This window comes from Gymnoscopelus braueri (assembly GCF_963280865.1).
Source record: "Gymnoscopelus braueri genome assembly, chromosome: 6".
NCBI classification, from domain to species: Eukaryota; Metazoa; Chordata; class Actinopteri; order Myctophiformes; family Myctophidae; genus Gymnoscopelus; species Gymnoscopelus braueri.
In genome coordinates, this window is record NC_137607.1 from 26611425 (window position 1) to 26622591 (window position 11167).

An 11167-nucleotide genomic window follows, 5' to 3' on the forward strand; every position below is an offset into this window, starting at 1 on the left:
GGTCCAAGTTTTTTTTCAAAGGGGGCCATATTTGAAAATATGAAAATATCTTAGGGTCGACTGCATCTCCTGTCATACTGTACCTTTGGACCATAACAAAGTCATATACAAATGCATTGCATTACAACACTTTTTTTTTAACTAGTGCAAGTTGTGCCCTTCGGGCACCGCCTACTCGAGGACCACGCAAGTCGGGAACAATGCAAGTTGTGCAACACCCATTTATGCAATACCCATTGTAGCTATTTAGTAAAAATAGAATAAAAATGTTCTTTCACATCATGAGAATGAAACAAACAAGTAACAAGTAGTTAGGAATCATTACAATTCCACAGAGAAATTGCCTATTTGCCTAGGTTAACATTAACATATTTCAATGTATGAATTTCACATGACTCTACTGGCGGGCCATAAATGATGCATGCCATGATATGCCATGATAGTCCCTGGGCCGGACTTGTCTGGATATGTCTGCTCTATAGCAATGATTACTATCGGAATATAGAGCTTTAACCTTTTAACAAAAAACATATCACTACAGCACCTGTAAGTAAACACCTGTTCAGTGGAACAGTATGTCCTATACTAAAGTAGTATAGATCTACATCTTTCAAGTGTATTCGAGAAATCCTCCTCCAACCAGTTTGTAAAGGCTCCTGTCACGACATATTTTTCTGTCATTCCATGAGGCTGTCTGTCTGTCCGTGTAATTGTTAATCTGTGTCGTTCAATAGCCCTCGGCAGCTGTCACATTCCTCTACCCTTTCCTTTTAATGAGGAGACCATTTATAATACCACAGAACGTTGTTATGCTCACAAATATGTGCACACACCAAACCAGTATTTTCAAATAATCCTTATATATCAATTTTTTAGATACTTCAGTATCAGATGGATGTGGTTTACTCGTCTCAGACAGGTAGACTGTTGAAATTGAAAGACTTTTGTGTGAATGTCTAAACCCAGTCAGGGTTTGGGGACTGGGATAGACATTATCTATCTGTCACCTGTTATACCCTCTCTATATACTTTTCTCCCTACAGAATAGGTCTAATCAGTAGCGTATACAGTAGAATAGAATAATTCACATTCCAGCCTACCGTTCTCAGTAACAGTATAGGTATTGCTGTTATATATAGTGACCATTATAGTATCAGTAACACATACAGTAGGGCAGGCTATACACACGCCAAGACTTGCAGTGCAACCTGATAAGTTCAGATAAGTGAATGAATGAATTTCCTAAGAACTATGACATGAAACTCTATCAGATAAGTGACTGGATGAATTTCCTCAGAGCTATCTAATCTAATCTAAATTTCCTAAGAACAAGTTCGTGTTCAGTTTACCACGTTGACCATGAGTCTACCACCTTGGAATGTGATAAATATAGAGAGAACTGCTTTGCATACAGTACTGTATGCAAAGCAGTTCTGCTACTGATTGTTTGTTTGTAAGTAGGAGTGGATAAGAGCACATGGGAGGGAGCAACAGTATTTCTGGCAATGCAATATTTATTGGGCTACTTGGCGTGTACCTTACTGGACTGGTTTATCAGAGTGCAGAGAAACAGGAGCTCTGACAGCCTCTGGACTTCAGACATATTACAGCTGAGAGAGGACAGATTGCCCCACTGCAGGATAAAACTGGAACTTGGACCTGTTGCTGCCTTCTTGGTCAAATTAATGTGAAGGTTCTAAGAACAGTGGCTTAAAGTTAGAAATAAAACTACAGGAAAATCTGAGAAAAAGGAAATGTCCTTCCCACTGTTTGTTCCAGATAAGGATTTCTGCTGTGCTGTATGCTGTGACATCTTCGATGATCCTGTCATACTGTCATGCAGCCACAGCTTCTGTAAAGCCTGTCTGCAGAGATGGTGGAAAGAGAAACAAGGTGAATGCCCCTTCTGTCGGAGGAGATCGTCAAAGAGCGACCCACCTGGTAATTTGGTGTTAAAGAACCTCTGTGAGACCTTCCTAAGTGAGAGAAGTCAGAGAGGTGCAGTAGCGGCAGTCGTCTGCAGTTTGCACGGTGAGAGCCTCAAACTCTTCTGCCTGGACGATCAAGAACCAGTGTGCCTTGTGTGTCGAGATTCTAAAAAACACACCAACCACAGATTCAGGCCCATCTGTGAAGTTGCACTGGACCAGAAGAAGGAACTCGCGAGTGTGCTGAACCCCTTACAGGAGAAACTAAAGGCACTTCATGGAGTTAAACTCAACTGTGATAAAATAGAAAAACACATCGATGTCCAGAACCAGTACACAGCCAAAAAGATTAATGACGAGTTTACAAAGCTTCACCTGTTTCTCCAAGTGGAAGAGGAAGCAAGGATGGAAGCACTGAGGGAAGAAGCGGGGATGAAGAGACAAATGATGAAAGAGTTCATCCAAGGATTGAGCAGAGACATCGAAACCCTTTCAAACACAGTCAGCGCCATAAAGGAGAAGCTTAGAGCTGATGACATCTCCTTGATGCAGAACATTACGGTTCTGCCTCAAGGAGTGAAGACAGAGCTCGTTCAGAAACTTCAGATGGACCCACAGCTGATCTCAGGAGCACTGATAGATGTGGCCAAGCATATGGGCAACTTGACCTTCAATGTATGGGAAAAGATGGGGAAGATTGTCCCCCACCAGTCCATGATTCTGGACCCCAACACGGCTCACCCAGATCTCGTTCTGTCTGAGGATCTGACCACGGTGAGATGGAGCAGAGTGAGACAGGAACTTCCCGACAATCCGGAGCGATTTGACACCTGGATTCAGGTCTTGGGCTCCGAGGGCTTTAACTCAGGGACTCATAGCTGTGATGTGGAGGTCGGAGGAAACAGATACTGGATACTTGGCATGGCAACAGGGTCAGTCCAGAGGAAGGGAGATATAGAGGGTGCATACTGGAGAATAGGGTTTTATTATGGAAAATGCAATGCACAATCGTCCGCGGGGCTAAACGTCGACCTGCCAGTGAGGCAGAATCTCATGAGGATCAGAATGATTCTAGACTGGGATAAAGGGAAGCTGTCATACTTTGACGCTGAAACGGACACACACCTGCATACGTTCACAGCCACCTTCACTGAGAGCCTGTTTATATACATTGGAACTGTCGGGCAATTCCCTCCTCTGAAGATCTTACCAGTGAAGGTTTGATTTCTGTGTAACCTCTACACCAAAACGTTTAACTTCTATTGAGATGCCAGTAACATTTGGAAATTGAAAGTGGACATATGGGACAGGTCAAATCTACACTGTAAATTACCTCTGAAAACCTAAAGGTAATTTTTTACATTCACAGTGAGTTAAATTAAGACTCTGAACTTTTATGTGTAGAAAGGTAAAAGACCTCACTGCTGTTTGCACTTGAAAAGGTATCTTAAAAAACACGTTATGTTTACTGTCTGTGGAATAAGATTTACTGCATGAGCAATTTATTTGTTTTTAAAAATAAAAAAATCATTGAGGCATTCACCAATTCTTTTATCTACACCTGGCCCTTTCAAATTTTGTTGTTGTTGAAATTACAAAACTTTACAACTGAAGGCTGTTTGGTCAGTTTATATGCAAATAAATACTTTATTTCATTTAAGAAATGTATATGGATTTGTTTTTACTCCCACTGTCAATATAATAGAATTTGCGTGTGTGTGTGTGTGTGTGTGTGTGTGTGTGTGTGTGTGTGTGTGTGTGTGTGTGTGTGTGTGTGTGTGTGTGTGTGTGTGTGTGTGTGTGTGTGTGTGTGTGTGTGTGTGTGTGTGTGTGTGTGTGTGTGTGTGTGTGTGTGTGTGTGTGCGCGTGTTGATATGTTAAGCATTAGCTGCAGACCATAGCAAAAAGTAAGTAAAACAATAGCCTAAAATTCTAAGGACTGCTTAGTATTGCTAATTAATCAAGTCTTGGATTGATGATGAATTTCTTAACAGAGGTACCCACATAGGCTACCGAATATTTATATCAAGTAGGTATAGCAGTGGTTCTCAACCTTTTCAGGCCGTGACCCCCCAAAATAATCATATTTGAACTGGGGAGTCCCCAACCTGACAAGCACTTGGAATTGTAGGGGTTGAGGCATTACATTACATTACATTACGGTCATTTAGCAGTCGCTTTTATCCAAAGCGACTTACAATAAGTGCATTCAACGTAGGTAGGCAAGAAAACTACTAATCACCGGAAGTCTTAAGTGCATTCTCTTCTACATTACATTACATTACATTACAGTCATTTAGCAGACGCTTTTATCCAAAGCGACTTACAATAAGTGTATTCAACATAGGTAGGGAACGAAAACTACTAATCACCAGAAGTCTTTAGTGCATTATCTGCAAAAACAAGCAACCAAGAGTATACCTAGCGCTTAAGGTAAAAGTGCAATATATCAGCTACCTATTTCCTTAAACAGATGAGACAAAATAGCTAAATCAAATGAGCATGAGCTAAAACAAATAAGTGAATCGACTAAACAAGATCCAATAAACAATCCAATAATCCAATAAACAATACAGCAATAGAAAACAAGCGTTCGTACAACTAGTTAACAACAAGTAGGTCAGGCAGAGAGGAAGGGTAGTGTTTCCTGAAGAGGTGAGTTTTCAGCCTGCGGCGAAATATGGGCAGTGACTCTGCTGTCCTAACATCAGTGGGAAGTTCATTCCACCACTGTGGGGCCAGAACAGAAAAGAGTCGTGACCGTGTGGATCGGCCAGAAGGACCCTTGAGTGACGAGGCAATCAGTCGCCCCGAGGTGGCAGACCGAAGTGGTCGGGCAGGGGTGTAGGCATCGACCATAGCCCGGAGGTAGGAAGGAGCTGTTCCTTTCACTGCCCTATAGGCTAGCACCAGGGTTTTGAACTGGATGCGAGCCGCTACGGGGAGCCAGTGTAGAGAGCGGAGAAGGATGGTTGTGTGGGAGAACTTGGGGCGGTTGAACACCAGACGAGCCGCAGCTTTCTGAACAAGCTCCAGGGGTTTGATGGCAGATGCCGGAGCACCAGCAAGGACTAAAACAAGCAACTAAGAGTATACCTAGCGCTAAGGTAAAAGTGCAATATATCAGCTACCTACTTTCTTAAACAGATGAGACAAATAGGAAAATCAAATGAGCAAGAGTTAAAACCAATAAGTGTATCAAAATAAACAAGATCCAATAAAACAAGAGCTCATACAAATAATTGACAACAAGTAGGCTAAATGGAAGGGTCAGGGTAGTGTTTCCTGAAGAGGTGGGTTTTCAGCCTGCGGCTGTGACTCTGCTGTCCTGACATCAGTGGGGAGTTCATTCCACCACTGTGGGGCGAGAACAGAAAAAAGCTGTGACCGCGTAGATCGGCCAGAAGGTCCACTGAGCGACGGGGAAACCAGTCGCCCCGAGGCGGCAGACCGAAGTGGTCGGAAAACACTGCCAGGGCTGCCTTTATAGTCCTTGAGATGTGATGGGCCTTCTCCCTGACACTTGATTGGACTAGCCTGCTTAACTGCTCAACTGCTTTAAGCCTACTGCTTCAAACACAAATACTAATACAAATACAACTAATGCAAACTAACAACAGCCTACTGCTTAAAGCACTAATATACTTAAGCACTCAAAGCACAACTAATAGCAACCTGTTAGATAAGAAAATCCTATACTTAGACTACACCAGATCATGAGTTCAGTAGATCAGGTCTCCGGAGTTTGAAAGCACACTGAAGAAAACAATGCCAGGGCTGCCTTTATAGTCCTTGAGATGTGATGGGCCTTCTCCCAGACACTTAGCAAGGCACTTGGTTGGACTAGCCTGCTTAACTGCTCAACTGCTTTAAGCCTACTGCTTTAAGCCTACACAAATACTAATAAAATACAACTACAACTAATACAAACTAGCAACAGCCTACTGCTTAAAGCACTAATATACTTAAGCACTCAAAGTACAACTAATAGCAAAAATTACATTTTGATTAACTCGGTTCCACAGACAAATATTGTGAAAATATCCTATGTAAGCCTACGAGCTTGTAGATTTGCTTTTTTCATTTTTTTGCCTCTTACATTATTTGACAATTTGACCAATGTTTTACCAGGTTTTATAGTACAGTTTTTTTTATTATCAAAAAGGTCTTAAAAGTCCTTAAATTGTCACTTCACTGTCATCTGGGGATCCCCTGGGGGTCCCGAACCACAGGTTGAGAACCATTGGGCTATACAGCGGTTACCAAACAAGATTTTTTGTAATCACAATCAAGCCACATTTTGACCTATTCTTATGATCCAGTAGACCATATAGCCTTAGATTAAGACCCTCGTAGGTCTATTGTATCGATTTTGACATTTTTATATCTACGAGAGTCTTAGCTTTCACCCCCCAGTTTCCACTGGATTGTTACCTTCAAAGCCTGTAGTTCTCCAAACATGTACAAATGCAAAATATAAGGTACTTACCCGCGTGCCCCAAATGTTAACTCGGTCTCCGAAGTAGTTGTGCAATGTAATAGTCGATATTTTTCAATAAAGAAGTGTTTTAATCCCGTCTGTGGCCGAACACCATTTTCCTCCCCTCGTTTACTTCCTGTTTACATTGAGTGAAATTCCGGATGCGCCCCGTCACTACCGCCCATTGGGAACTTCCGACAGAATCGGCCACAGACGGGATTAAAACACTTCTTTATTGAAAAAATATGGACTATTACATTACACAACTACTCCAGAGACCGATTTAACATTTGGGGCACGCAGGTAAGCACCTTATATTTTGCATTTGTACATGTTTGGAGAACTACGGGCCTTGAGGTGACAATTCAGTGAAAGCTGGGGGGAGGGGGGGGGGGGGGGGGGGGTGAAAGCCAAGACTCTCTATAAATATGTCAAAATCGATTAAAAAATATATATATAATAATAAAAATAATATAGATAATAAAAAAAGAGAATCTTAATCTAAGGCTAGGCCATATGCATGAAACCCAACTGCATATAAAAAACAAACAAAGTTATTTTACGCCAAACACTGATACTGAGCTAACTGAGCAAGAAGTTCTAGAACATAGAACCGAGATATTGGCTATTAAATCTGCATTCTGCAGGCAATGCATCCCCCATTGGATCATTGCGCCTGAGAAGAGCGCATCAAGTGATTGGTGAGCGAGAGGAGAGAGAGAGGCTCAACTCAAGTGCGTCTGTAGTTGACACACAACACGCTGCAGGCAGATGTATCATCCTGGGAAAAGGATCTTTATGACATGACATCCAAACAGCCAGCAGGATGATTTCCTATCATGATTATGGATTTAATTCGGCGTCATAGATTTGACTTACTTGCGCGCATTATATTAATCTCATCACTATTTATGATAGATGATGGTAAGTGACTGGTTTGTTTATTCTACTGTGCATGCATAGTGTTTTGTGTCTTACTTTATTTTCTTTCTTTTTTTGGCAGCTGCTATTTATATTTAGTTAGGTTCTAATCGATGGATATAGATAGAGCCTAGACATTAACTTGATTATTAATTGCTACTAGCTATAAAATTGTGTAGCTACATGTTAACTTTTTTTATTCTGTCACAACTTAAATGACTATTTTGTCAACAACAGTAACACGTGTGTCTCTGTTGAATGTTGGTGTGGCTCAACAGACCTCTAAGCTTTGAATTTCAATCAGAAGACCGTGGCATGACATCATGGCTAAACTATGCTAGTTGTAAGGACTGCTGCAAAGTTAAAAGAATACAAACATGGAACATAGGCCTATGCCTATACATTGTTTTTAGTATTTCAACAACAAAAAAAGAAATAAAATAAAAAGACTGTTACTGCATCAAAAGTAATCAAAAATCTATACAATAAAACTGGTTCAACATTGTCAAATGATATAAGAAAGTGGCAACATTTTTGAAAATAGCAGATCTACAAGCTCACAAGGCTTCGCAATTGCGAGGCCTTGTGAGCTTGTAGATCTGCTATTTCCACAAAGCTATCTGTGGAACCGAGTCAAACAAAATTTAATGCCTCAACTCCTACATTCCAAGTGCTTGTTGTCAGGGTGGTCAATATGATTATTTTGGGGGGGGTCATAGCCTGAAAAGGTTGAGAACCACTATACTGGCCCACATGACTCTACAACGCAGGCACAGTGCATGTGCTGTTATCTCCATTGGAACACAAACACACAGCTACAGTATTGTGCTGTGTGACTGGCATCAGTCAGGGTCTAGGAGACATATCAGATCCCCCCACATGTGTGATTCAGAAACGTCTAGATAACACAGCACAAAGAACCGTGCAGGTCATTAGCATTTGAAAGAAACCTTACACGCAGAGGGGAGGGGATGTGTGGCTGGCTGGAGCTGTGTCTATTGAATGGGCTATTAGGCAACAGGCCTGGGTCTCAATCCTCCAGGGACTCCAGACTCCCCTCATGGGATAGGAGGAGAGGCAAGTGTTTCAGTAGCAGCAGATATCTGAACTAGTGGAGCATTTTCTGTTCTGTAAAGTATTAAATAAATAAATAAATATCGTAGCATGGTGTAGGCACAGAATGTGTGTTTGTGTGTGTGTGTGTGTGTGTGTGTGTGTGTGTGTGTGTGTGTGTGTGTGTGTGTGTGTGTGTGTGTGTGTGTGTGTGTGTGTGTGTGTGTGTGTGTGTTTAGGGGGGGGTCATATCATGCGTGCGTGCATGTGTGTGTGTGTGTGTGTGTGTGTGTGTGCGCACGCACGCGCGCGCGCGTGCATGTGCGTGTGTGTGTGTGTGTGTGTGTGTGTGTGCAACGTGCTTGTGTTTGGATATGCATAGGCTACACGCATGCACACATGTCGCATGTATTATAGTAGCCTACATATTGTGTGCATAGTTTGTGTGCTTGCATTCATGTGGATAATGGCTATATATATTACTGTATGCTAAGAGACTTACTATGCCTTGTTGTGATGACCTATATTATGATTCTTAGCCGATTGTCAAAGTGTGATTTTATTTGTATGTAATGGTTAGACTGCAGCCCTTTTGGCTTCAACCTCAGACCATGGGGTCATGCTGAGTCCAAGTCTAGACATTTATAAGCTGCTATAGGGCAGTGGTTCTCATCCTTTTCAGGTCGCGACCCCCCAAAATAATCATATTTGAACTGGGGACCCCCCACCCTGACAAGCACTTGTCAGGGTGAAGGAGTTGTTGAGGCATTACATTTTGTTTGCCTCGGTTCCACAGATAAATATTGTTAAAATAGCAGATCTACAAGCTCACAACGCCTTGCGTTGCGAGGCGTTGTGAGCTTGTAGATCAGCTATTTGCCTCTTTCTTATATTATTTGACAATTTGGCCAATGTTTGACCAGTTTTTAAAGTATAGTTTGTTGATTACTTTTGATGTAGTAATGATATTTGTTCTTTCTTTTTTTATTTAAGTATTAAAAAGTCCTTAAATTGTCACTTAACAGTTATCTGGGGGCCCCCCCCTAAATCATATGGCTACCCCCCTGGGGGTCCGGACATACAGGTTGAGAACCACTGCTATAGGGGGAACAATCTGTGACATTGACTGACCTCCTCAAAAAAAAAAAAAACACAAGGAGAGTGGCTGAGCATGTTGATGGGGCTGAGGTAATTACAGCTGCACTTATCTGGCCACTTCAGACACTGTGATTGGCCAGAATGATTGAGCTCTTGAGATCTGATGACTTGATATCATCCATGGAAAAGATTACTGGCCTTTTTTTTAGTCATCTATCAGTAAATATGAAGATTATCATTACAAGATCAGCATACAGATTTTGACTACTGAATCATGTCAGTGCCTTACAGCTGTCATCCTTATATAATTGTCCTTGATTGATTGATTGATTGATTGATTGATTGATTTATTGATTGAATACCTTATTAGAAGTTTGCAGAAAAAAACACATGGAAGTACAGTTCAATACAAGGTCAGCTAATAGGATTTAAAACCCAAGAAAGCCTTATGGCTTGTTTCTATTGGGGTCCTTCGAACTCAATTCATAGAAACCTTTGAAACCTGGCTGTCATACCATGATAATGAATCCTGGAGACTGCCTTCATATATACTATATAAAACAGACTGGTGCACTATTACGACAAGACTGATTTGAATATCTGATAAAATGTAGAGACACACTCGCGCTTCAGCCAGCTTTCTTCAGAACCCTGGTTTCAGTCAGTAATGGACAAACAGATCAAGGCTTTGAATCTGATGAACACACATTAGCGTGTTGGCTGAATAGATATTTTAAAAGAAGATCCATGTGCTCTAGTGTCTTTCTCCGGGTTATACTCCTGTTAAAGGACAAGACCACTTTGGTAGAGGTTTGGGTTGTGTACCTTGCCATGATGTAACTCCAAAGGTGGGCAAGAAATACAAAATAATTGCTCCATTGATTAGAAGTTGATAATTCAAAATATGCTCCTCATTGACTTACATTGTACGGTAAAACTGCTCTCAAAGTCACTCTTTTAGCACAAAAACGAACGCAAACAAAGTTGATTCAGACAATATAGAACATCACCAAACCCAGTACTGTTTTTTTTTTAAATAAAAATGTCAACTTCCTGTTGATTTTGCCATTTTTAATAAGTAGAAAACCCGGACTGGATCGGCGGATCCGGATCCAGATCTTCAAATAGTAAAATCAACAGGAAGTTGACATTTTTATTAAAAAAATAAACAGTACTGGGTTTGGTGATGCTCTATATTGTCTGAATCAGCTATGTTTGGGTTCATTTATTTGCTAAAAGAGTGACTTTGAGAGCTGTTTTACCGTACAATGTAAGTCAATGAGGAGCATATTTTGAATTATCAATTTCTAATCAATGGAGCAATTATTTTTTATTTCTTGCCCACCTTTGGAGTTACATCATGGCAAGGTAACTACACAACCCAAACCTCTACCAAAGTGGTCTTGCCCTTTAAGTGAGGTTACACAGAGTGTCTTTATTGAAAATGTATTTGTATTTTAGCTTATCTACTCATCTATCTTGGTTTGACTCTAATCTAACCTGTACCTCTCCTGTGTTATATTGTCACTGCTGGTGCTGCTATGACACCTTATTTCCCCTCTGGGATCAATAAAGGTTGATCTAATCTTATTTCATTGGAGGTGGATATAAAGATGCATTGGTTTTCAACCTTTGGTGCCAGGGCAAGAAGGCTTCTACTAAACGAAGGACAAAATCACAAAATGAT

At 41.0% G+C, this 11167-nt stretch overlaps 1 protein-coding gene across 1 annotated transcript; it reads left to right on the forward strand.

Annotated features, from left to right (window-relative positions):
• Positions 1 to 1754: 1754 nt before the first annotated feature.
• On the forward strand, positions 1755 to 3152 carry LOC308086858 (E3 ubiquitin-protein ligase TRIM35-like; the record flags this gene model as incomplete). The annotated part of the gene is made up of 1 exon (XM_080430501.1): positions 1755 to 3152. One exon carries the CDS (start codon positions 1755 to 1757, stop codon positions 3150 to 3152), a length of 1398 nt encoding a protein of 465 aa, XP_080286627.1.
• Positions 3153 to 11167: the final 8015 nt, after the last annotated feature.